The following is a 26,716-nucleotide window of genomic DNA, read 5'->3' as shown; positions in this document are numbered from 1 at the left end:
GCAGTAATACATGAGGGTCGATGAAAGAGTGACTGCATGCATGTGCAATATTTGGTAAGGATAGGCAAAGTTCCGGCGTTGCTGCAGAAGTGTGAGAGTTGGAGACAAGACAAGTAAAATGGCATGATTAAACAATTTTCACCAATTTAGTCGAGGAGGCCTGGCAAAGGGAACTGTAGTTGAAAATTGAACATGATTAATTTCTTATGCATTCATTCACAAATTAGTATGGAGATCACGTGATACATAATTTGACGTGACAAGTAATGCGCATGAGTAAAATCGTTATATATAACTAATATATAAATCAAGATACAAATCATTCACATAACATGCATGTTCACATTATATGGTATCTCTAATATTTTCCACAAATATCTATAAATAATTACAAATTGCAATGGCCAGTTAATTTTGATAATTATTGTGACAATTTTTTGGGTGTCATTGCATAAACCATTGTCACATAAGCCTCGTTTTCTTGCAACGTAGAATAGGTCTCTGTCAAAGCAAAATAATTCCCCTTGACATTTTTCAGTTTATGTAGGGTAGTGTTTTATACACTTTTTCACTTCCTACACATATCCTGTAAATTTATATCATTTGATCTTTCAGTTCATTACACTCGATAGCCGAAATTAAGAGGAATTTGTGAAAGATAAAAAAAGTGTGAGGATGGCACTACCCTTTGGCCCTGTTTGGCAGATCGGATAAAGGATCGGATATGACTAGTTATATAGACTCGGGTGTTTGGCGTTCACTCGTACTAAATAAGCGCCGGATTAATTTAACCGGTCTGCTTATTTAACACAGTATACGTCTGCTTAATAAAAGCAACCAAAGCGCTCGGATTATTAGTTGGTTTTGCTCTCCTCTCTAGCGAACTCGGCCCTCTCTCTCTCGCCTTCTCTCGGCATCATCGTCCTCCCCGTCACCTTCCTTCGCCATCGTCGTCCTCTCTGTTGCCTTCTGTCGTGTCGCTTTCTCTTGCCATCTTTGCTCTCCTATTCCTCGTCGCCTTCCTCGTTTTCCTTTCCTTGTGGCCTTCCTCATCGCCTACTCGTTGTCCTCCCCTGCAACTGAGTCTTGCAAAGAAACATGGTGCGGCGGAGAGATGATTTCAATTTGGGATTCTTCAGCAACTGGTTGTTTGAATTTATTTGGGATTCTTCTGCAATTGGGGAAGAAGAATAAGGGAGAGAGAGGGATGGAGTTTAGGGGGTGCAGCGAAGAGATATGGGGAACAATTATTTGGGATTCTTCTGTAGTCGGGGAAGAAGAAGAAGGGAGAGGTGGGAGGGAGTTTTGGGAGGGGGGGTCGGAGAGATCTGGGAACAAAAAGATGACTTCACCTTTTTTTTTTTAATTTTATTTTAAGTTTGATTCCTCCTATTCGGTATAATACCAAACAAAGTATAAATAATACGGTCATTAATCCGATATTGTACCAAACGCCCGACAATTTAGTCAGTACTATCCAGTGGTTATTTATCCTATTCGACAGAAATAATCAGTACAGTTCGAGTTGACAAACGAAACCTTTATGGAGTGTTGTGCGTATATAATAATATATTTTCTACTGAGGTTGGTTAGACGAACCAAAATAACACTACAGACTGCCATAAACATTTATAACTTTAATACTTGGACACCAATACCATGTATGCAAATAATGCATGCATGCATGCAAAATTATACGCACAAAAAAATGATCCCTCTATATTAATTTGATTTTTTCCAATAAATTAATCCTAATATATAGATATAGCCTATACTAGAAATAGTGCCCGCGCGTTGCTGCGGGATTAGAAAATGTATGAGAAAATATGTTTCAAAAGGATAAAATAATATAGATATTTATAGAATGATCAAGTTTGAATGAAAGGTGCAGAACCATTTGTATAGAAAATGAGAACAAAGGGATTAAATTCAAATAGAGGAAGAGGTATTATGATGTTAGTAAACAGAAAATTGACCTATGTTTTAAAGAAAATTATTGAGAGTCTAATATAAGTTCCTATATTTCCGTTGTTTTCCTTGTTCATTCACAAACCCAAAAAAAATCTTCTGTTTACTTTATCCAACCATTGAACTTTTATAGAGTCAATAAAGAACACTAACCTCAATTGGGAGCAAAAGAGTGCTCCACCATCACATGATTGAGTTTTATAAGGTCTTCCATGTTTACAAAACATTCATAACTAAATTTATTAAAGGCTCAACTTTGTACATGGAATAGAATGCTACACAGCAAATTAGAAACAACAGAAAAACAAAAACAAAAATGAGAAAAGGATACGGTTATGCACCCTTGGAAGAATGCAAATCGAGAACTGTAATTTTCTTTGGAGCCAAAAACAATTAAATGGTCAAAAAGCCATGAAAAAAGTTGAAAACCCACAAAAAACCAAAATCTTATATGATTTTCCTCATACTAATCACACAACGAAAACTACAAATAACAAAACAGGAAAAAAATGAAAACGATATGGCAATGCATTGTTGGTAGGATCCATATTGATAATTGTAATTTTACTGTGGGGCGAAAATGATGAAATGGTCAATGGAAACATGATAGACAGATTGAAAAAGAAAAATTGAAGCCAAGGAAAATCTTGAAAATTCACACAAATCCAAAATCCTATAGGAGTGTGTAAATGGCAAAATTCAAACAGGTTGAATAAAAGCAACACTTGAAATAATTTAAACAATGACATTGTTAATCAAGAGTTAATTCATTAGTATTTTATCTGTAAAAGTGAAGTGAAACATGTAAAAAGATGGATCAGATATAGCTAGTTAGATGCCTCTTTGTAATATAGAGACAAAGTATGCTGAGTTATTTCAGCCTTCATCATTTGGAGAAATAATCATCACTTCCATCTTTTCTCTTCAGAGGAATTGGTTGCTACCAATTTATACACAAAAACTTTCTCCTTTTGACGTATTGTGAACACATGGCTAATTGGTTGGTTGTCTAATGAGAGGTTTGAGTTGGACATACAAAAGTATAGATGAAGATGTTCTCATTGAAGATATACTTTGTACATATGTCCCCCTTAACTCATCAATGGTCAAGCAAGGAATAAGCTATGTATTCAGATTAGGTAAAAAGAAGATCGTTTGTATATACATACATTGGTAGCAACGAATTCCTCTGAAGAGAAAGGTTAGTAAATATTGAATTTAAACGGGAATCAGCAAAGAAAAAAAAGTTAAGAAAAACATACCATTAAGTCATTCCATTGTAGTTGAGGATTTAGGCCATACCTAATAATCTTTGCTTTTATACCGTGCTTAGCTGCAACTTGGTTGTTGAATTTGTCATGTGTCTTCTTTTCATTGAATCTGCGGAGGAAGAGGTTAACATCTCACTATACATTGAAAAAGCAATTGTAAAAACTTTGTTTATTAGAACATGTTTAATCTCTTTGAAAATGTTTGAATTCTTTTTTTAATTTAGGTAGAAAATTGGAAATGGATATATACTATATGTTTAAGGATATATTAAAAATAGGATAGGCAGATGGAATAGTTTTGAGGCTTTACCATAATTAAAATAAATGTGCAATTGCAGCATTTATTTCCTATGTAAGCAAACTAAAAACAGTAGTTCCAATGAAGGTAACCTGCATTTGGTTGAACAAAAGTGGGTAAGAATATTAATGTAGCAGTAAGAAAGTATTTAACAAAAGAAGGTGATCAAATGATAACTATATAAATTGCTCAATATGTACTCATGATTATAAACAAATTATTGTAAATTTTGTAACACGTCTTTAAATACTATATTTTTTGTATAATTGTTTAAATTGTTTTCTCCATTTCCTATCAATATTTTTAAACCTTTTCTTGATGTAACTCTAGATAATGCAACATATAATTGACCATGAGTAAAAACAGGTTCAGGAAGATATAATCCAACTTGTTTCAAAGATTGTCCTTGGCTTTTATTAATGGTCATTGCATAACATGGTCTAACTGGAAATTGGCGTCTTTTGAAAATAAAAGGCCATTTGCTTTCAGTTGCTGCAAGAGTGATTCTTGGTATGAAAACTTTGTGACCAATATTAGTTCCAGCAAGAATTTTAGCCTCAATAATTCTATCAAATAATTGTGTCACAATCAATCTAGTTCCATTGCATAAACCCAAAGATTGGTTTAAATTTCGTAATAACATAATTGGCATTCCCACTTTTAAAATGAGATTGTGTGCAGGCAAACCGTTGAAATCAAGTTTGTTTAAAAATTCTGTAGGATACATTGTTTCAAGATTTTCAAAATTTCCATTTGAAGAACACAAAGAATCATAACTTAAAAATGTATGATGTTCTCTAGGTAATAAATTAGTTATATAATCATTTACATCCGACACAGTTGTGTTTCGAGGTGTAATAATAGCTCGTTCTCTTAGATATACAAAATCGTCAAAAGAATTTTCAAAATTGGGAAAAGTTGCACAAAAGATTGCAGCAATTGGGTTTGTGGAAGAATGGATTATTAAATCTTTAGGTATTTCAATCACAGATGTATCAATGTCATTTGAATCATTTAGTGCATCTATGTTATCAATTTCTCCATCACCTACTTTTAAAATCCAATTTGCAAAATCTTTGATTTTTTGTTTTTCATCAATGCTTATATCATTTCTTAACAACCTCATATTTTCTTTTAAACGAAAAATTTTAAAATGTGGCCACAAATAAGAATTGTTTAAAGAAGCATTTATTATATCTTCTTTGTTTGCTCCAGGAATAACAGGTAATATTTGTCGAAAATCACCTCCTAATAAAAGGGGTTTACCACCAAATGGAACAATGTTATTCGGAGCATGTAAATGTGATAGAATATCAGAAAGTGATTTATCCAATGCTTCAAAACAATATTTATGATTCATAGGTGCCTCATCCCATATAATCAAATCAGTTTTTTGAATTAATGTGGCAAGATGAATTTTTTTCTTTATTGGACAAATTGATGTATCAGTAATAACCAACGGAATTTTAAACCTAGAGTGAGCTGTTCTACCATTTGGTAATAATAATGATGCTATTCCTGATGATGCCACAGCTAAAACAATTTTGCCTTCAGATCTAAGCTTACTTATAATTGTATCCCATAAAAATGTTTTTCCAGTACCTCCATGGCCATAGACAAAAAATAATCCTTGTTTTCTTGTATTTACAGTATCTATAACAGTATCATATACATATTTTTGTTCTTCATTAAGTTGTGATTTCAATATTTCATGTTTTCTATATAATTCTTGACAATCATAATTTAATTCTTCTCTTAAAAGTTTATTTTTTATTTCTAGCATCTTTTTTTCATCAGGCATTGGCAAACAATGTTTTTGCAAAGAGCTAGATGCATTGTTAAAAAGTAATTCTAGCTCAAATAAGACAGAATTTTTTAGTTCATCTTCCAGAACAATCATATTAGGAAATGCAAAAGTTTTTTGCAGCTTGTATAAAATATCGTCATACATATTTTTCCAATGAGTATCAAAAAGAATTTCAGGATTTGCAACATCGCAAAACAAAACTATTGTAACAAATAATTGTCTTAACTGAGGAGATGATGCAACATGTGTAGCAGTTGATAAAGCATCTAACCATTCTTTATCATCACCTAATAATCCTAATGATTTACATGCAGCTTGATATGAAGAATGGAGAACACCATTAACAGTTTTGATATCATCAAAATTCAATGCACCTTTTTTCAAATTTAAAAGCATTCTTAAATAATATAACTCACCAGATGCATGGTGCACATATGCTATCCTACCAATTGATCCTTTGCGTTTCCTTGGCTTCCAAAACTTCTGTCGTCCATCATATAAAAACTTGGATGGCATCTGAGCATAAGTTAGCAAGCGTGATTCATTATAAATTTTATTTGCTTCAAACCAAGCTGTTAACATAGTATGTTCAGAAGCTCTTTGATTAATAATTGATTCCAATGATTGATTACCACTGAAAACAATGTTTTGTTCTAATGGTAAATGGACAGGTAATCGCTCAACAGAAGGTTCTCTATAATGTATTGAATATTGGAACAATCTCCAAACAGCCTCATATGGTGATATGTATCTACAATTGAGATATGCTAATATTTCATCATTTGAATCTTCTTGAAGAAGTAACCGTGCTCTATCTGAACCTTTATTAATATATTTGAACAAATACTTTATAAGCATAGATTGACAACATGATTCAACATTTATATGAGCATTGTATCTCAAAAGTAGTTCTGCATTATAAGGAACAACAAAGCTATTATCAATTTTGATGCCATTTTTTATGAAAAATTTTGGATCATCGTCACAACGCTTATAAATTGGAAAACCATTAGGCTTAAATAGTGTTTCATTTTTATATGGTTTTGGAAAATTTTTTGAACACTTATTTTCTCGCATGCAAGGAGACTTTGAATTAATGTGACCACATGGACCATGAATCATAAATTGATTAACAATTTCATAAAGCTTTGGATTAACAATTTTATCCGGTATTTCAGCTGAAGTAATAGAATCTATATCACATGAGGAATGACACTTGAAGTTTGATTTTAACCATATTAATATATGAGAATGAGGCAAACCTCTTTTTTGAAATTCAATCGTGCAAACATCTGTTTATAAGAAAAATAAAAGAAAACAAACAAACAGAGAAAAAAAATTATGTTAGGTCAGAGAAAAATAAATAAACATTAATAAAGGAAAAGAAGGACTCTTAGAGACTTACTTGCTTCAACTTCTCCAAAAGGTTTTCCAGATTTTATAAAGTGAAGCATATCATCGAGTTTCATTTTAAATACTCTGGAAATTATATCAGGCCTATCTTCAGGTTTGAATCCTGGTTTTTTCTGAAATTCTCTTATGATTTCTGGCCACTTTATATTGCATGTGAATGTTATGAATAAATCAGGATGTCCATATTCTCTGCAAATAGCCATTGCATCTTGATAATTATTAATCATATATCTAGGACTCCCTGTGTATGAAGCAGGCAATACAATTTTTTGTCCCAAATTGTTTGCATCATTATCACCCCTTGACATCGCATCATAAATTCCTTTGTAAACTTCACTTCTTAAATTTTTTTGGTTTTGCCTAATGTAATCTAACCTATCTTCTTCAAGTGTTGCATAAGAATCAACCAAATATTGTTGAAAAAGTCTCCCCCCTTTTAACAATGTTGTTAAGCATGGTTCTCGTTCTTGAATTTGATACGCTATAAAAGCTCTCATGGGTATCCTTTGTCTTTTAGTCTCTGAACCCTTATAATTTTTGTTCCATTTTAAATCAGGTCTATAACCATCTTCACCGTATGGGAAAAGAAGAGGATATTGCAAAGACATAAATTTTGGATTTAATTTTGTAACACGCTTTAATCCTTCACTTTTAGACTCGATAATAATATCTCTATTAGAATCAGCAAGTCCTATATCACCAACTATCAGACCACTTATTTCATCACTTGTTGGTTGGTCATATTGTTTACCATCTGTTGTTTCTCTTGCTGATAATCTCATTTTCAAAGAAGTGAGTCTATTAGTTTCAAACTTATCTCTTGCTGTTCGAAAAAGCTTAACTAACTCATTTGACATATCAAACATCTTAATCAAACCTTCAACAATTTTTGGATCAAGCTTTCTATTATTTCCATCAGATTCAAAAGCCTTCAATCGATTTTGTACTTCATTGTATGTATCATACACATATAATTGTGCAAATTTTGGACACTCATTGTCAGCAGGCAACAGAGATCCCATCAAATGGCAAACTTGACCACTAATTTTGAAAATATAAGGACCTGAACCATCATTAATTGAGTGATCAATTTTGGCTCCCATCGAAGTAAATGAAAACATAGAATTGTAAGCTCTAATATTTTCTCGAAATGATAAACTTTTTGGACCACCATTTGGATCAAGCAAAGATTCTAAAAAAGGCGGTGTTGGTTTTGGATTTGGAAAAGCAATTTTTCCTTGTTGACAACAAAGAGTGAAAATAGGTTCATCTTTTTTACATACTTGCTTAAGAGACTCTTTCAACCAAAAATAGGCACCGCAGTGACTACATTTATAATTCTTATCCCCAAAATCCACATAATCTTTTAAAACCCCTGCAAAAAAAATACACAGGAAAGAAAAGAAAGAAAACGGGACTTAGGAAAGATATGCAATAAACTAAATATAAATTTACACGATAACAGAAATATATTTTTATATAAATTAAAAAACATACCAGTTCTGCTTTTCTGGAAGAATGCTTGGCCCTTGTTCATAAGATTGTAATTTTGAGGATCAATCGTTTTTTCAGCCATGTTATCAGAATTATCCAACAAATTAATAGGTTTTTTACCTTTTCGATCAGAAGGCTGAACAATTTTTTCAACAGATGCAGTATGCTGCACTTTATCATAATTAGCATTTTTCAAATCGCATTGTACAACAGCTGATCCACTACTACTACACTGATGTTTAAAATATGGAGTTCGAAGAAATGTATCAATCTGAGATAAAACAGCGTTTTCATGATTTTCAAGATAACTGGTTCTACACACTTTTCTTGGCTGATGGTCACACTGAACCAAGACATTATATTCATTATCACTATTTGTTTGTTTTTTGTTGTTATCATCATTGACCAACGCATTTATAGATCTTTTAGACATGTTGAAAACAAATTGTTATGAGGAAAAGCGAAGAGCTGCAAAAAAGATGGGAAAAAAAAAGAAAAAAAAAGTGAAAAAAAAATTAACACATAAATCACACAGCAAAAAAACATAACAAACATTAATTATGAACAAACCATCAAAATTAGGATTTCAATTTAAAGTTAAAGGAAATACCAAGTTTATTCATACTTTATAAAACAAAATCGAAACAAATACTTAAAATTTGATCTTAACAATTCCAAAATTTTAGCTCACTCACCTTTAGTACAGAAATCTTTCAAACACAAAGACAAAGACGCCAAAGCGTGAAAGCACAGTATTTTGAAACCCTCCTTTTTTTTCCAACTTGCAGAGTTGAAATTTTTCAAGCACCTGTATTTGTCAAGAGAAATCATCACATTATATCAATAAAAAAAATCATCGGTAACAAAATCGATACACATGAAAAAACAAACAGTGTACAAATAACAGTCAGGATGAAAATGTGCTTGGTGAACAGAAAGACAAAGAATGGTTCACGTGGCCACCCCAAAACAGGTTGAAAATTAAGCTTCACTATGAATGGAAAGATTAATAGATGATAATTAAGAAGGCCTGATACCCAAGCCAAAATCGGAGATATCCTTTGTAAACAAAAAGATTGAGCATTTCCACTAATTTTTTTTTTTTTGGGGGGGGGGGGGGGGGGTGTTTGGGAAAGCTCATAAAAAGACATCAAATTTTATACTTATTGCATGCAAGGTATGCAACAGCTTCCCACCGCTTAAAATCACATAAATAAAGGGAATAGAATCAAGAAAAAAAGTTAATTACACAATAATTACACCTTCACTAAGATTAATAAATTAACCAAGGAAATAAATTATAAAAATGAAGACCATGAGAATAATTGGCTCACCTTTGTACTGTGATTTGCTGCCAAAAAACAAAAATAATGTCATATACATTAAGCCTGCCTAATTACTAAAAACAAAACATTTTGCGAGAAGTAAGAACATACCCAAACTTGTTTGCAAATAGATGAGAAAATTTTATACCTGAAACAAATGGGAAATTTATTAGGAAAGATAGATCAGCCCATATGTGTGTAATCTATATGCAAAAAACTACTTTCTTCATCAGCCAAGTCGTTTCACAAATAAATAAAAAAACAGAATCATATCTTGAACAATGCCAATTAATGATTTCCCATTTCCTTAAGCCCAACATGAAAGCCAATGAACTAATGAAAGATCGAAAAACAGAAACAAAAAACCTCAATTAAGCAATCAACTGGAATCAAATGGAGAACTATTTAACAGACCTGGAAAACTACTATAAAAGGTTTGAAAATTACCCAGTAAGATTAAAAAAAAAAGATGAGATGGAGCGAGAATCACATACCAGCAACACGTTTAAATATGTAGGCTCCTCTGAGAGAGTATCAAGACTGACTGATGAGAGTGCAGAGAAACGAATGATTAAGAAATTAAAGCTCTAAGCTCAAATTTGGGGCTTCCACTTTCCAACTGGGCAAGAAATAACAGAGAAAACACAGAGAGAGTCAATCCACCAAAAATATTAATCAAATGGGTTTCTTCTAATTCAAATTTTGGACCACCCAAATTCCGATGATGCAATAACCCAAAATTCCAACAGATTGAAGCTCTCACAGATTACAAATCATCAATAACCAGCAATAAAAAATTTGAAAACAGTAATAATGAAGCAAAAAGAAATTAAAGCTGCGAGCCATTCTCTAAATCTCAGGCAGCAATCCAAATCACCAGTAATTTGCACATAATGATAAGAATCTAATAGTACTCCAATTGTTTAAAACCCAAGTTACAGAAATCATGAAAAATGTTACAACAGCAGATAACAAAGGGTCAAAAAAAAAAAAAGAACAGCCACACCTTCTGAAATAAAAAACAAAACCAAAGAACACATTCACACCATCGGTCCAAACGATATCTAGAAAAGAAAAAAAAATTGACAGACAAAACGCATGTAAACATATCAAAAAATTAAAAAAAAAAAAAAAAAACTGTAGACAGAAGGAAATCACAAAACTCACGAAAAAGGAATTGAAGACAGCAAAGCCAACTTTTTATACCAAGCAGTGACAACGACGGCACAGAGATGAATTTTTACAAACGAACCGTTCGGAGCGAGCAGAGAGAGATGAGAACATAAAGGTAGAAAAATTAGGGTTCGAGACCGTGCCTCACCACAGCAAAGCTAACTTTTTATACGAAGCAGCGACAGCGACCGGACAGAGGAAATTTTTATAAACCGATTGACCGGCGCGAGCGGACAGAGATGAGATTCAAAAGGGAGAAAAATTAGGGTTTGAGAGATAAAGAAAGCTAATCCCAAAATGGCTGAGAACGGCGACAACAATTTAGAAAAAAGGAAAGAGCATCCAAAGAAATCGAAACAGGAAAGGATCAACCCGTGGCCTTCGAGGGCAAGGCAGTCTTTTCACTGTGGAAAAGATGGCAAAAATTTGGCTTAACAAACAAATCGAGGGGTATTTTAGTCCGCGCACTGTCCGTGAACAGTAACGCGGTTTTGGGGTTTTAGTATAGGTATAATATATACACGTCCCACACACCACTATAACAAGGTGAAGATAAACTTTCAGTGTGCTTTCATCTTATAAACCACCATATATGGCTGTACAATCGGTAGAAACCATGAATCTCCACCACGTTGCCGTCCCACATCATCCCACTCCTCAAGCTCCCGAAGCGTCTGGTCCTCCACCACGGCTTTCACGTCAGCTTCCTCGACTTCACCACCGAGGCTTCCACCGCAACCGACCTCCTCCACTCCCCAACCCTCCCCTCCGGGCTCCGCGTCTTCGACCTCCCTCCTGCCGAAGTGCCCACCCTCGTTCACCCAGAAATGCCCCCCCCCCGGGACCCCCGCCTCTGCGTCATTCTTATTAGAAAAATCCCTTTTATAAGCTCATCCCAATCCCACTTCACTGCGTTGAACCGTTTGATTAAAGAGGAAGAACTGTTGACCAAAGTTGACTCTGAATGCTTGGCCTGGCTAGACCAGCAGCCTCCAGATCATTTTCATCGCTCTGGGCAGCGGCGGGACGATGACGGCGGAGCAGCTCACTGAGTTCGCGTGGGGGCTGGAGCTAAGTCAACAGATGTTCATATGGTTGGTGCGAAAGCCGACCAACGTGGGCGCGTGGGCAGCGTTTTTCAATGTTGGAGGGGATTTGAACGATACGAAGCCCCATTTGCCGGAAGGGTTCCTTGAGAGGACAGTGGAGTAGGAGTTGTGGTCACATCCTGGACCAGTCAGGTGGCGATCCCACGGCATCCGTGACCGGCAGATTTTTGTCCCATTGCCGGTCGCGACAAAATTAAGAGCAAGTAGACCAAAAAATTGTGTTTATTAATTAAAAATAGGGACAAACAGGTACGTATTTCCAACCCTACTAGTTATTATGCCACGTAGCTAGACAAGTATGATGTTTAACAAAAATTAGGTGCGGATGTTAAAAGTTTTAAGGACGATTATTAAGGCCCTTAATTTAAGTTTTAAGTATGCATTGTTAGTTGCATTTGTCATTATTGCATTTTGTGAATTATTTTAATTTAAAAACGATTTCCATTCTACAATTAATTGTATGATACATGTTCTCTCATTTTCAAAGTTAAATATATTTATAATTTTTTTCATTTCTTTGAAAATATATTTATGATTCAGAAATTAATACCATCACCAACCCAAATGAAGAAACAAGAAGTATTATCGGCAAAGTAATAATTAGGTTTCATACATCAACTAATTAGATGCAAATGTTACATAATATAAGTACGATGAATATGTACACATCACCCTAGTACATAACGTTTTGCCAAAATCTAAATCCAATCGAAGACTACATCCCTTGAAGGCTTGAACCACCACGAGATGACGTAGTGGTTGTGGACGAATTCTAGGCCCGTATTCTACACGACACATCTTAGGTTCAATTTATGCAGCTGGTGAATCGCACAATAATGGTTAAAGTGAGACTGAAATGCTTATGTGAATCTTCATGGCCCCTAGAAAGGTAAACTATAGCGACAAAGCCACTATCTAGTCTCATTTATAAAAAAGAAAGACTACATCCCTTGATTGAAACACACAACACAAGATAAAAGTCTGTCTTCCATCTTTCCTGTAAACATAAAGCACAAGATGAAAAAAAAAAACTGTTACAAATTTTCCCAAAAGAAAAACACACATTGAACCCAACTTAAAAATGCCGTATAGAACAACTATACTTAAATGGAACTCACAATAAAAAATATATATATATATATATATCTCAAAATCAAATAATTAGGTAAAGAACTCACAATATATATATATATATATCTCAAAATCAAAATAATTAGGTAAAGAAAAATAATGGAAATTGTTACATGCATGAACGTTGCATAGCAAGAAAAAAAAAGAATTGGAATTGGCCCTGTCATCGGCGTCGGTTTATCCGATTGGACCGTTGACAAAATAAGATGAACCGGTGACGTCAGCTTCAGAATTGTGGAAGTTGTTGACGTGGCTAAACAAGCAGCCGCCCGGTTCGGTTGTGTACGTGTTATTCGGGAGCAGAGGTACTTGTTGGGGAGAGATTTTTCAGTGTGATCGGTACAAAGGATGGTACACCACGTGTTACTATACAAATTGTGAAATATGTGTGCTAAAAAGTAAATAACTTAAAAAATTAAATTTCTTACAATTTTTATTAAAACGTGTAATGTACCACTTGTATTCTTATCATAATGAAAATTTTCTCTTCGTCGCGAAAACAAATGAGTGAGTTGGCTTTGGGAGATTGGAGTTGAGCCAAATACGGTTTGTCTAGATTGTAGCATTTCTTTAAATTATTTAGTTAATTCATTCCGAGTTATCATTAAGTTTGAAAAGTATTGAAATTATGTTTTATTTTTAAACCAAAAACGGATGGTCAGTCTATTTGATGTGGTCGGTACTCAATTTTTTAAGCCCAGTGCCCACACCTTTTAAAATTGTGTTAAAAATAATAAAACTACAAAAACTAAGATTCGAAGAACATAACACAATTTTATCCAACTTAGTGAATAGAATATAGATTATTTAGTCCAAATCTGTTGACCCAAAAGCCTAAGTGAATAGAATATAAGATAACAACATGTAATGCTAGAAAGATCAAATTTGAAGACAAAATTTTAAAACTAAATAACATAAAAGTTGATGATTGAATTATTATTTAAACGTTGATAAACGTAATTATTTAGTCGTTGATAAACGTAATCATATGATCTTTTACCCACTTTCGTCGATAACACGTTTGCCATTTTTCACTTTCTTCCTCGTCATCATGAATCGTGTGGTAAACACAATTTGTGCAGAGAGAGAGAGAGAGAGAGAGAGAGAGCGAGAGAGAGAAGCAGATACTTATACTCATTGAAAGACCAAAGCAAAACAATAGAAAGTTGATGAAAAATAAAAGCTTGAAAGCGAAGCCCCATTGAAAAAACCTCAGCCTTTGCTTAGATTGAAATATACGGTAGTCATTCACACGACCAATATGTAACAGAGAGAGAGAGAGAGAAAGCTGAGAGAGAGAGAGAGAGAGAGAGATGACGTTTACGTCAACCCTTGTATCATATGATAAAAAGAAATTCAGAAATTCCATAAATAATTTGAGACTTGCCACCTAAACCAAACTTTGAAAGGATCCCTCCATCCACCCACAAATTATGCAAACTGAGCTTCCCCTCTCACCTCTCTGTTTTTTAAGGGAATTTAAGGCCCCAAACACCATTTTCTAGCTTGAACATTGCTGCAAGTGATCTGCAGGCAAAACATGGCAAAGCGATCGGATTTTGCGCAGAAGCTGTTGGATGATCTTCGCGTCCGCAAGGAGAAAATGGGTGCGTCTCAGAGCTCGAACCGGTCGAACTCCATGGCAATAGGTAAGTTTCTAATCTAATACACCCCATTTAAATGTTCATTAATTTCGCTAATTAGTCCTTGATGAGGAAAATGTTTAATTCTTCATCACTAGCACAGAGCACGAGTGAAGGCTACAGTTAAAGCAGCACGAACTGTGTAAATTTATAAGCACAAAACCAGTTTTGAAGGAAAGAATCTTCTTGTGTCCTTTTTACTGCAAGTAATCATGGATCAAAAAAAGTTTATGTAAGGTCAAAAAAATCAAATATTGCAAACATCATAGACCAATATATCATCTTGTCGAGACTCGAGAGTGAATCCCACATCGGGGAAAGGACATAGTGTATGGTTTTTCTGTTTCATCTTTGAAATTTTTCTGAATGTGACTCGATCGAACATATTTGCGGTCCATTTTTCGTTTGCAACGATCTTGATAGTCTGTTTAGGCCTAAATAGGCTTGAATGATGTGTTCTTTCGTTAAAGTAACGTTTATTTGTGTACTTATTGACCAAATCCATATGCAGTGCAAAAAATAATGTGCGTTTCTTTGTTTTCATGTGTTGATACAGATGCATATGCTTATTCCAAGCAAGCTTATAGAGGAAGAGGGGATGCAAGAACCAGTGGAACAGTAAGTAATCTGACGCGAAATTGTTGTATTCCAGTTATTTGAGGAATCGGAATGGAATGAACTTGGTTTGGTCCAAATGTTTTTATTTTCGTTCGAATTACTGCAGATTGGCTCCAGAGGAAGTAGCAGAACACCGATTATTCAAGATGGTTCGAATCAGATTGTTGCTTATGGGAGAGGAGGTAGGAGCTCACAACAAATGGGAGATCTTTCCATGGCATTGGCTTTTGCACTTGAAAATGGAGGAAAGCTCGGGAGGGCGGATACATCTAGCAGAAGTTCAATGCTAGGATTTTTGAATCAAATTGGGAGGGGAGCCATGGAGTTCAGCAAGATGGAAAGAAAAGGTAGCACGAATAGGTACTTTGGTTCAAGTAACCAATTTCCTAACCTTTCTCATCTCCATATCGAAGAAATATCGAGAGGGGCACATAAATTGAATCAGATCCTAAAAGCCTGCTCGAATGGTCTTAATGTCAATGGATTTTCAATAGAAGTTGGGAAGGAGTTAATGAAAGGGGCGATGGATTTGGAAGAGTCCTTGAGAATGCTCGTAAACCTGCAGGAAACTTCTGATTACATGGTCCGCTCTCAGAGGAAAAATCGGATCACATTGCTAGATGAGGAGGAAGATGACGAAGATAATGCTGTTAAAATAGATGAGCAAAAGCAAATTGATCTTCCAAGGTTCTCATTTGACAAGGGTTCGAGACACGGGCGTAAAGTTCAAGAAGTTGGAAGGACGGGGTTCATGCAGAAGATGACTGCAGCTCTGACTTATACTACAGAAGGTAGTAGCTTCAACCGCGAAAAGCAAGGGAAAATAACCTCCTCCCCATCAGTTACTCAGAGGCAGTCGGTCAGCTATAGCTCCGGCGTCAAGAATCCATCAGCAGAATATAAAGAGTCTAAACCAGAAAAGGAAAGAATTCCAAATGTAATTGCAAAACTAATGGGGTTGAATGAGCTTCCGAAAAACGAAAGCATGAAGCACAAAGCGCATGAAGACTTGAGTTCCAAGTCAAAAACAGAAAGCCGGACGAGAGAGCAAACAATGCGCGAAAGGAGTAAGATTTCTGGAGTTAAGACTAAGGATCCATTGATGCATAATACCACATTTGTTTTGCAAGCAGAAAAAAACATGCTTCCCAACAATGTCAGCCTTGAGTTAGTTGTTCATGATGGAACATCGCAATGGAAAGACCCGGAAGGATTTAAACCGGTAGCAAGATCAGAAAAGGCAACCATCAAATCAGATAAGCAGCAAAAAACCACTCAGAGCGTCAAACCGAATAAAGCTGTGGTGCATAACAATTCCGAAGCGAGACTTGCGACACAAGGAAAAACAGAGTTCAAGGAAAATAGGGTTCAGACGGAAAAGCAAAACGGGATCAAGATTCCCCTGAGAAATCAGCATAAGTCACCGAACAATCATGAACTTCAGCAGCAATCCATGTTTTTGAAATCAGAGACACTGGAAGATAAGCGCAGAAGAGAGACGAAGGAGCAGCAGAGTCCACAACCAAAGTTGCCAGCAAGAAAACAACGAGGAGGCGAAATCATATCAAGGACTAAGTCAACAGGAGCAGTAGATTTGCAAAAGAAGCAGACACTTACAGACCAAGCTAGACTACATAGGAAAAACACGAGAGAAGTCGGTGGTGCAATGCAACCCAAAGGAGTTTCAAATGGCAGATTCCATGAAAATCCGGTCAGAAGCAAAAGCTCTTCTGATTTGAATTTTGCCACGAACAATTCTTCTCCAAAGTACCTGGATCCTGAACCATCAAAAGAAAATTTTGGCACTCCACTGGCTATGGAGGAGAGACCTGTTCATGCTGCACCACCATTGCAGAAGGCAAAATCTAGAAGAGTGAATAAAAGTGAAATGCCTCGAAGAATCGATGAAGTGGCAACCAGAAGAAGCAATGAAAAACTTGGTAGCCAGAATGCAGCAGAAAAAGTTAGAGCCAGCAGGCTAAAACAAGCTGAGCCACGCATCGTCAAGTCCAACAAGTCAAGAGCAAGCATTCAATCAGTAGATTCAACGCAAAACCTACATATAGAAGCCAAGCTGGAGGCTCCCACTCTGTGTGATCCCAATGAAGTTCATCTACTTCCAAATGAAAGTGTAAGTCCATCTATACAAAATCTGAAAATTCATAACTTCCAAATAAAAGATACGTCTTCAGTTACAAAATTTGTGTAATTCAAATTGGCGGATAACTGACTTAAGCTTTTTTGGATGTTATGCAGTATGATCAGCAATATCAAGCACCTGTTTTCGGAGATGATGAGTGCATAACTGCATCAACTACACTTAATGGTAAGTACAACCTCTGCTTTCAATTCAAATTCCCATCTTACATGAGAAGAACTTCTCTGCAACGGGGAATGTCATTGTGGCAGTATTTCAAGCCAATCACTCACTGCCATGTGAACAAGTGGCAATACTTAAGTAGCTCACAATGACATCTAGTTGCAGGTAAGTTTTTCTCGTCTAACACAAAATGCGAACTCATTAGGTTTCTAAAAGTTGCAGGAAACCGTGAAGCCGGCTTGGACATTTGTTATCAAGAAGTACGGGAGCACCATAAAGCATTCAACCTAAGAAAACAAGAGCCGCTGACAGAAAGCGAAAACCGCTTGAAGCAGGTAGTGATCAAGAGCCATCATTTCCTCAACACAGCAGAAGCACTTTTCAAACTCGAAATCCCTTTTGGCATTCTTCACGACAGCGGACGCGACTGCAGCCCGGATGTAGACATCAAGCTCACATTAGAATGCGGCTATGAAGTAATGAAACGAAAGGGGAGAAGGCATGAGCTCAATGTCCATCCTAACTGCACGAAGACATCGATAAGTTTTGTCAAAATACATTCCTTGGATGAGCTGGTTAGGCAACTGCATAAAGATTTCGAGACACTGAAGTTCTACGGAAGAAAAGGAAAGTATGAATGTGAGGTGGAAGCGTATCTGCCGCAAATGCTGGAAAGCGATATGCATAACTGGGAGCCGGACGTGAATTGCATGTGGGATATGGGTTGGGATGAAACTATGTTTGCAGTTATTCAAGTGGATGAAGTTGTGAAAGATTTGGAGAGGCTTCTGCTCAATGGACTTGTAGATGAGCTTGCCAGAGACCTCCGTCGCACTGGTTTTTCTGCAATACATTAACCTGTTGAATACCAACACTTGGAAGTACCATTATCAACACGAAAAGGATTTATTACGCCATTTGAGCAAAGTTTGTTTTATTTTTTTTCGATATATTTGATTTTCGAAGAGATAAATTATAATGTAAACCTTAATTGAAGAATTTTCTTGTAATGAGTGTGCATTTTTGTTTTAATCATGAGGATTTATTCCACTAATCAAAATTGTCATCACCAAATTCATATTTGTTCTCGATTTATGCATGTCGTCCTTACGGTCACACTCTTCTCTGTATCGTTCCAATTTTGCAAGAGATAACAGTAATTCCGCAAGGGTGAAAGCTCCACCTGAGCTCGTACTGGTTACTTTTGTTGCCGTTAACATCATCGCCATGCTCTGTCACATCCCGGTCTGGACCCCATCACATCCGGACTCGACTCCACCGTAATACGATATTGTCCGCTTTAGGCCCCGACCATACCCTCACGATTTTGTTTCTGGGAACTCACACGAGAACTTCCCAATGGGTCACCCATCCTGAGATTGCTCTCGTGCGAACTTGCTTAACTTCGGAGTTCCGATGGAACCCGAAGCCAGTGAACTCTCAAAATGTCTCTTATTAGGTAGATATGAAAATATACATCCCCTAAACGATGTGGGATGTTACATGCTCCGCTTGCTCTTGCTCCACGTGAACTGGAATTTCTTTTGCGAACCGTTTAGTTAAAGCATTCAAGAAGTGTTAGGCAGAAAGCTTAGTTTTGAATGTTTGAAATCTTCTTTCTTTTCCATTATTGTTAGCATCATTCAAAAGGTTACTTGCGCGCCAATTATACCCAACTTCTCAAATTTTCCTTACCTTTGTGCGTTTGTTGGAATAGAGATCCTCTTCGAATCTCGATGTCCGAAGCCAACAGACAAAGAGATGTGGGCCATTCATATGAAAAAGAGAAATCCAGACTTTTAATTTGTATGAAGTGAACAAGTGAATGGATTAATACGAGTCGTAGAATTTAAAATGAGTTGTCGAAATCTCTAGATTCGTTGACTCCGAACACAAAAATTCAAAAATGATCTCAATTCTTTTGTTGTTATTCAAGTGACCAAATTAATATTCTACTAATATATGAGAAGCACTTTTTCCCAGTTTGCTTTATATTGTAGGTTATTTTATGTTGTTCAAAGTTCTTTTAATCTGAAATTGTCGTCACTTTCTAAAACGAAGTGCTTCCTTCTTCCTTAGTGATGAAGTAAAATTAGCTTTGTGTAACGTGGCTGGTTGATTTTGGTAGACCGTAGATTCACAAAAGTGCTTTCTTTTCATAAAATAATGGTAATGAATTAAAGTGGTTTTGGATGGATTTTTTGGTTCTTTTGATAAACAAATTGAACTGACCGAAAAAAAAAAAAAATATGTTGTTGTTGTCATTACTTATGTGCTAAGGTGTTCTTTCTCTTAAAATTTAAAAAAAATTTAAAAAAATGTTCTCAAGTGTCCGTGCTAGCAATTTTTTTTATCGTAATACTACTACATAGTGTTACGATTATACTTAAATTATAAGATTGTATTTATTTTTAATTAGTATATTTTAGGAGCGACAAATATTGAGCTTGTTTGGAAGTATTTTTAAAATAAATGAAAGCATTTTTAATGAAAATATTTTTAAACCAATTTTTAGTAAAAATGCAAGTAAACCTTAAAAAAAATACTTTTAGTGCTTCCTTTAACATAACTAGTGTTTATTGTAGGAAGTTTCAAGTGTGTTTATAATTATAAATATTTTATCTAAAAACGCTTTTAATCATTTTAAAATCACTTATAAACGAGTTTATTAATTATGTCGTCCACATATTTCAACACGTGGAAGTTACAATTAATTTACGATTTTACCCCAAGTCTTGCTCTTTCCGACCTTCTATTTATATTCTCCCTCCATTCTTTCACCTTCGGAGAATTTAACAGAGCACTCTGTCTTCAGCCATGGCGATTACATTCCTTCATGCAGTATCACTCTTCGTTTTATCTGTTAACCTCGCAAGTAAGCTCTTAAAATGTTGATTAACTCAACCCTACTATCGAAAAAATATTTTTTACTTTTAAGAAATAAACCCCATAATTTAAATTAAAGGATAAATTGCTCTGTTTTTTCAACGCAGATTGCCAATCATTTATCGGCGTAAACTACGGCCAAGTCGCCGACAACCTCCCGCCACCGTCATCCACCGCGAAGCTGCTCCAGTCCACCTCAATACAAAAGGTTCGGCTTTACGGTTCCGACCCGGCCATAATCAAAGCCCTGGCGAACACCGGCGTCGGAATCGTCATCGGAGCGGCGAACGGCGACATCCCGGGTCTCGCATCCGACCCGAGTTTCGCCAAGAGCTGGGTCGGCGCCAACGTGTCCCCGTTCTACCCGGCGAGCAACATTATCCTCATCACCGTCGGCAACGAGGTGTTGACATCCGGCGACCAGGGCCTTATTTCTCAGCTGGTCCCGGCGATTCAGAATGTCCAAAACGCCCTCAATTCCGCGTCTCTTGGAGGGAAAATCAAGGTCTCCACCGTACATTCCATGGCGGTGCTCAAGCAATCCGAACCGCCGTCCTCGGGAAGCTTCGACCCCGGTTTCGGCGACGTCATGAAGGGGTTGCTTGGGTTTAACAACGCCACCGGTTCGCCTTTCTCAATCAACCCGTACCCTTATTTCGCCTACCGGGGCGACCCGAGACCCGAGACACTTGCTTTTTGCCTATTCCAACCGAATGAGGGGCGGCTCGACACCAACACAAATATTAAGTACATGAACATGTTCGATGCTCAGGTGAAGTATCTGCACCGGTTTTGTACGGTACAAGACCGTTATTTATTAGTTGGTTTTTTTCTTTACTAGCGATATTCAACTTTAAACTAATTGTCGTCCCCAATTATGCGCAGGTGGATGCAATAAGATCGGCATTGGACTCCATGGGCTTCAAGGGGGTGGAAATTGTGGTGGCGGAGACCGGATGGCCGTACAAAGGAGACGACAATGAGGTTGGTCCGAGTGTCGAGAACGCAAAAGCTTATAACGGAAACCTGATTGCGCACCTTCGATCGATGCTCGGGACGCCATTGATGCCGGGGAAGTCTGTGGACACTTACCTCTTCGCACTCTATGATGAGAACTTGAAGCCTGGCCCTGGGTCTGAGAGAGCATTTGGTCTCTTCAAGCCTGACCTCACCATGGCTTATGATGTTGGCCTCTCTAAGAGCAGCCAGGTAAAAAACATGATATCACTATCAACAATTTGGGATTTTATGGTAATTTTGATACGCTGATCCATCTAACAGAAGATATGATACAAAACCGAGGGTAATGACGTTCTATGATTCATATAGCCGACCTTATTTAGTGAGAAATGATTTTGTTGTTGTTGTTGTTTGATACGCTGATCCAACCGGTTGTCGATTAGGTTAAGACTTGTTGACGTTTAGTTGTACTACAAACCCTGACGGAATTAGCTAGGGCTAATCGAAATTGATTATGTTATCAGCTAGTAACAAGTTATAAAGGGATTTACATATGTTCTAAATGTTTTTGTTGCAGTGTTTAAATTTAACTTGATTTATTTTGCTTCAGACCCCTACCACACCCATCACACCCACCACGCCGTCCGCGTCACCTATGCCTTCAGCAGTACCCAAAACGCCGGTTAACCCATCGGGGCCAAATCCAAAGAAAGAATCATATTGTGTACCCAAGGCCGGCGTATCGGACTCTCAGTTGCAGGCAAATATAGATTATGTTTGTGGAAGTGGTTTTGATTGCACTCCAATTCAACCTGGAGGGTCTTGTTTTGAACCAAACAACGTAAAATCCCATGCTGCATATGCTATGAATCTCCTCTATCAAACCACCGGCGGGGATACTCAAAACTGCGATTTTTCGCAAACCGCCACACTCTCATCCAACAACCCTAGTAAGTTTGTAACCTTGATATTTTTTCTTCTTTTCATTCATTAAACTTGTACCCTTTTGTGTTACGTAGGCTATGATAGCTGCAACTACCCAGGTGGGAGTACCTAAAGATGTATGGAGGAACCTGGGAAGATTCAATGTGTATGGAGGGATTTCAGTTAATCTGCCTCCTTAATATATGTGTTTGCTTAGGAATTAGGTTTCTTTGTCAAGAAGTGTCTGTATATTTATCTTATGAGAGAGTTGGTGTTTGATGTCATGGTTTTGAGTACTCAAATCTGTACTTGAGTCTTCTAATTATGCAATTCATGTTTTTCAAAGACTCTTTCTAAGTAACTTTTGTAATTTTTACGAGTTATATTTTACATACGTGTTAGACTGAAATTTGCAAGTATTATGTAATTCATGTTTTTCAAAGACTCTTTCTACATAACTTTTGTAATTTTTACAAGTTATATTTTACATACGTGTTAAACTGAAATTTGCAAGTGATAAGTATTGCTTTGTAGTATGTCATCTCGCTTTGTTGTGTATTTTTGGTGACATAACAAGGATAGAGACTCACTCTAGATCTCACTATCGAAGCCCAAAGACCAGGCATTTAGGACCACTCAAATTGAGTCTAAAAAAACAGTATGCATTAACTTATTTCGCTAGCTCACCTCAAACAAATCAAGGGCTCCGATTTCTCTTTCACACAAATCAAAGACTAGGATTTTCCTGCACCTTAAGCTCCAGATACTAATGTCTGGAAAGGATCCAAATTCACATAACAATATCATATTAATGTATTAGGCATGTTTAGTGACTTATCTATAAACAAAGGAAAATCACCAATAATGAATAAATAAGTTCAATAGCATACGTGAGTTAAGTTAATTAGTTGGCCTAACTTCTTTTGTATTCAAATACGAACTTTGTTATTAATATATTATAATTGTTGATATAAATTTCTCATTTTGATACAATAAAAATTATGTTATACTTTAAACTAATCTAAACTGTGAAAATAGGGTTTCAAATTAACCAACATTCGGAGAAAAAAAATGCCGGACTATAGACGTTATGGGTTGGTTTATTTGGACCCGGTTCAACCCGGGAAATATAAGTAACAACAGCTGAGGAAGAGGAAGAGGAAGAGGAAGAGGAAGCGATGATTGGTTGAATTTGACATTCAGTTATAGTCGTCCGAGTATTCCTAAACAACACAAAGGGAAGCAGAGACGCAGAGGCAAAGCAACAATGGCGACCAGAGAGAGAGAAAGGGAAAGGGATCTCGAGCTCCTCATCCCAGTTGCTGCCGTTTCCGAAACCGGAGGAGATTCCAAATCGTCCTCCCCAGCAAACTCCCCACCTCCCACCACCTCCCATTCCCATCATCAAACCGGCCGCGAGGTTCTCGTCTAATTTCATTTTTCTCTTGACCTTCTGCATTAGGTCTATATATGATCGGAATATTTCATATCATATAATGCGGATGAAATGTGGGAATATATTTTTGGTAATTATGGCTGATCCATTTTCATGTCGAACGTCTAACATGGCCGGTTGGCAGATTGATTTAGGTTGGATGCTTACATTCTAACGTAACCTGAAATATCGTGATCTCGTCGTTAATGTTCTTGTTTTTTTTTTACTTGTGTTGTGATGTGTTAGATCAAATATTTTCTCAGACTGTTGCATGATATTGAATTCTATGCTTGTTATTTTGTGTAGGCCTTTTCGAAAGTTATTCAGAGCTGGGCTTCCAAGAAGTTTATGACAGGATGGTAACATATTGTCTCTTCTAATCCCTCTTACTTCTTACTCAACACTGTTTAGTTCCTCCGTGGCATTTGCACGCGTTATGATTCGAATGAGGCCGGACTTCCTCCAGGCATCTGCCGCAACGAACCCTAATGTGCCATGATTAGCATTCATATGTTCTGAAATAACCCTTTTGTTTGTGGGGATGGGGGAGGAGGAGATTCCATGAAGCCAATCCCAGCTAGTTGGTTATAAAATAGTCTAATTTACGGAGTGGGAATTTGAACTCGAGTGCTGGGGTGTACACTCTGCCCACGCCAACTTACTTAACCCGCATTTCCAACCTCGTTACATTCTCTTGAAATGTATATAAGTTACAGTCTTTCGTGATATGTTTCATGATTCTTTTTTTTTCTTTGCAGTGTCATTCTTCTTCCAATAGCTATTACATTCTACGTCACATGGGCTTTCATTAAATTTGTTGATGGTTTCTTCTCCCCGATCTACAATCACCTTGGGATCAATATTTTCGGTAAGTAGAATTATTAGTTATTACTTATCTGGTTTGTAGATTTATCTCCAAAGAGTCAAAGAACTTGATTTTTGTGTGTTGCCAACTCATCATCGTTCGAGTTTTAACGTGATTTGCTTGGGTTAGTCAACGTGTGTAAGTAGGCATATATATAGCCTTTGAAGACGTAATCAAATCTTTTGAGCAAAGCAAAAGGATGATCTCAATATATGATCTGCAATATGTTAGGTAGAAGGCTGTTTCATTCATTTTTTGGGGCCTAGTTTACGGAACAAAACATGTTTGTTGGTGTCAATCTGCAGGTCTTGGATTTGCTACCTCCCTCACCTTCATCTTCTTAGTCGGCATTTTCATGCAATCATGGTTGGGAACTTCTGTTCTTACTCTTTGGGAGTGGTTTATTAAGAAAATGCCGCTCATAAGCTATATCTACGCTGCATCAAAACAAATTAGCATAGCAATTTCACCAGGTACTTTTAAACCATACATTGTCATCTAAGCCTACATGTTCTGAAACATTGATCCATTTTACATCACTTTGCAGATCAGAGCTCGAAAGCCTTTAAGGAAGTGGCGATCATAAAGCATCCGAGAATTGGGGAGTATGCATTAGGGTTTATCACTTCAACTGTTGTTCTTTCTCAAAGAAACGTAGGAGAAGAACTATGCTGTGTTTATATACCTACGAACCACCTTTATCTTGGGGATATTTTTCTGATCAGTCCCAAGGATATTCTGAGACCTAATCTGTCCGTTCGAGAGGGGATTGGTACGATTCTTTTGTACATAGAGATTGCAACATAATGTACTCTCTAATTATGAATCTCGGCTTCTTAAATTTGTTTCGCATTTGATTTTCGTTCGCTGCAGAAATTGTCATCTCCGGAGGTCTATCCATACCGCAACTTTTAACTACGGTGGATGCACAAGTCCTTACACCAAGAAGAGTTCCGCACTTTGAAGAGCCAAAAGTATGATCATATGTCTTCACAATGGTGAGAAATGAGAATGTACTTCACTGCTTGTTCTTTTCACCGTAAACTATTTGTCCTTCAGGTTAATGGAACGATATAGATTTATAACCTATGTTTCATGTTGCAGCAGAAGTTGTCAAACTCAAACAAAGTTTTGCAGAGGAAGTTTAGAGGCTCAAAAGCGGCCGGATCGTACCGGGAATGGAGTGAAGAACACCATAGCAGAATACTGAAATGCAGTGAGAAGCCCCTTTAGAAACAAAACTATAAACATATCACAACTGATAGTATTTGTATACAAGGGAAATATAACTCTCTTAAGTACCATATATTATGAATACCAATTTGTAAATGTTTCTTTTTATCTAATGTGATTTCATCAGTGTGAGGGGTAACAGTTGGCCTGTGTCTACATTTTGGTTTTCGGTTCCAAGTGCCCCCGTAATTTGTATAACTTTATTTAGTGAGGTAACATGAACAACAAATCCGTTGTCGTCCAGCGGTTAGGATATCTGGCTTTCACCCAGGAGACCCGGGTTCGATTCCCGGCAACGGAACTTTTTTTAATTTTTTTAATTTTTCCCCCTTCCTAGTTCCTATACAATCGCAGTTTGCCACGCGTATCACCCACAGTTTCACATGCATTTTTCCCCTTTCCTATCGCATTTTGCCACGCGTCCAATCCATCTGGAAAAAGCACCCACAGTTTCCCGTGACCGGGTTCGATTCCAGGCAACGGCTCTGGATTTCTTACACCAAGATCACCAGAGCAAATGATTCAGATTTTTTAAATTTCATCGAACAGTAAAAAATTATTATAACTTTTGAGGGATTAAAATAAATGGATCGTTGGATAAAATTTTAAAGATCCAGATCACTTTATCCGATAATCTTGGTGGAAGAGATCCGGATAGAATCTCTTTCCGTTTTTCAATGCAACTGCACTTTGACACGTGTCAAACCATCCGAAAAAGCACCCATGGTTTTACGTGACCCGGGTTCCATACCCGGCAAAGGAACTTTCTCAATTTAACTTTTCATTTTTTCCAATTTTTATTCCACCGCGCTTTGCCACGTGTCCGATCCATCCGAAAAAGCA

At 36.7% G+C, this 26,716-nt stretch overlaps 4 protein-coding genes and 2 non-coding genes across 18 annotated transcripts; 4 read left to right on the top strand and 2 right to left on the bottom strand.

Moving 5' to 3' along the window:
- Positions 1-273: 273 nt before the first annotated feature.
- On the bottom strand, positions 274-11,180 carry LOC103440511 (uncharacterized). 10 transcript variants are annotated; one of them, XM_070826590.1, is made up of 11 exons: positions 10,893-11,174; positions 10,071-10,195; positions 9,688-9,724; positions 9,586-9,602; positions 8,255-9,059; positions 6,750-8,132; positions 6,607-6,636; positions 5,761-5,860; positions 3,550-3,629; positions 2,300-3,348; positions 274-2,201 (listed from the first exon to the last, which is right to left on the bottom strand). In XM_070826590.1, exons 5-8 carry the CDS (start codon positions 8,682-8,684, stop codon positions 5,838-5,840), a joined length of 1,866 nt encoding a protein of 621 aa, XP_070682691.1. In that variant the 5' UTR covers positions 8,685-9,059; positions 9,586-9,602; positions 9,688-9,724; positions 10,071-10,195; positions 10,893-11,174; the 3' UTR covers positions 274-2,201; positions 2,300-3,348; positions 3,550-3,629; positions 5,761-5,837. The 10 variants fall into 10 exon arrangements, with proteins under 10 accessions (XP_070682691.1, XP_070682692.1, XP_070682690.1 ...); XM_070826591.1 differs by having other exon boundaries at positions 274-3,348; positions 8,255-8,719; positions 8,947-9,059; positions 10,893-11,173; XM_070826589.1 differs by having other exon boundaries at positions 274-3,348; positions 10,744-11,180.
- LOC139198492 (small nucleolar RNA Z103) lies at positions 2,781-2,883 on the bottom strand. The gene has a single exon (XR_011584020.1). It is a non-coding gene; the product is annotated as a small nucleolar RNA Z103 (small nucleolar RNA).
- A 3,048-nt stretch (positions 11,181-14,228) lies between the features above and the next one.
- Positions 14,229-18,644, top strand: LOC103440510 (uncharacterized). 2 transcript variants are annotated; one of them, XM_008379206.4, is made up of 5 exons: positions 14,229-14,638; positions 15,189-15,250; positions 15,357-17,381; positions 17,507-17,576; positions 17,793-18,644. In XM_008379206.4, exons 1-5 carry the CDS (start codon positions 14,530-14,532, stop codon positions 18,425-18,427), a joined length of 2,901 nt encoding a protein of 966 aa, XP_008377428.3. In that variant the 5' UTR covers positions 14,229-14,529; the 3' UTR covers positions 18,428-18,644. The 2 variants fall into 2 exon arrangements, with proteins under 2 accessions (XP_008377428.3, XP_008377427.3); XM_008379205.4 differs by having other exon boundaries at positions 17,787-18,644.
- A 1,697-nt stretch (positions 18,645-20,341) lies between these two features.
- Positions 20,342-22,685, top strand: LOC103440509 (glucan endo-1,3-beta-D-glucosidase-like). 2 transcript variants are annotated; one of them, XM_029106667.2, is made up of 5 exons: positions 20,342-20,445; positions 20,564-21,228; positions 21,342-21,665; positions 22,027-22,366; positions 22,436-22,685. In XM_029106667.2, the coding sequence occupies exons 1-5, from the start codon at positions 20,388-20,390 to the stop codon at positions 22,471-22,473; spliced, it is 1,425 nt and encodes a 474-aa protein (XP_028962500.2). In that variant the 5' UTR covers positions 20,342-20,387; the 3' UTR covers positions 22,474-22,685. The 2 variants fall into 2 exon arrangements, with proteins under 2 accessions (XP_028962500.2, XP_028962499.2); XM_029106666.2 differs by having other exon boundaries at positions 22,027-22,542.
- An 803-nt stretch (positions 22,686-23,488) lies between these two features.
- On the top strand, positions 23,489-25,999 carry LOC103440508 (protein LIKE COV 3-like). Of its 2 annotated transcripts, none has more exons than XM_008379202.4 (7): positions 23,489-23,760; positions 24,082-24,134; positions 24,534-24,643; positions 24,946-25,113; positions 25,188-25,412; positions 25,514-25,638; positions 25,748-25,881. In XM_008379202.4, the coding sequence occupies exons 1-6, from the start codon at positions 23,608-23,610 to the stop codon at positions 25,618-25,620; spliced, it is 816 nt and encodes a 271-aa protein (XP_008377424.3). In that variant the 5' UTR covers positions 23,489-23,607; the 3' UTR covers positions 25,621-25,638; positions 25,748-25,881. The 2 variants fall into 2 exon arrangements, with proteins under 2 accessions (XP_008377424.3, XP_008377423.3); XM_008379201.4 differs by having other exon boundaries at positions 23,490-23,760; positions 25,745-25,999.
- Positions 26,000-26,102: 103 nt separating this feature from the next.
- Positions 26,103-26,174, top strand: TRNAE-UUC (transfer RNA glutamic acid (anticodon UUC)). The gene has a single exon. It is a non-coding gene; the product is annotated as a tRNA-Glu (tRNA).
- The last annotated feature ends 542 nt before the right edge of the window (positions 26,175-26,716 follow it).

The sequence above is a fragment of the Malus domestica genome, chromosome 08 (assembly GCF_042453785.1).
Source record: "Malus domestica chromosome 08, GDT2T_hap1".
Classification (NCBI taxonomy): domain Eukaryota; kingdom Viridiplantae; phylum Streptophyta; class Magnoliopsida; order Rosales; family Rosaceae; genus Malus; species Malus domestica.
This window is presented reverse-complemented; position numbering and strand designations above follow the sequence as displayed.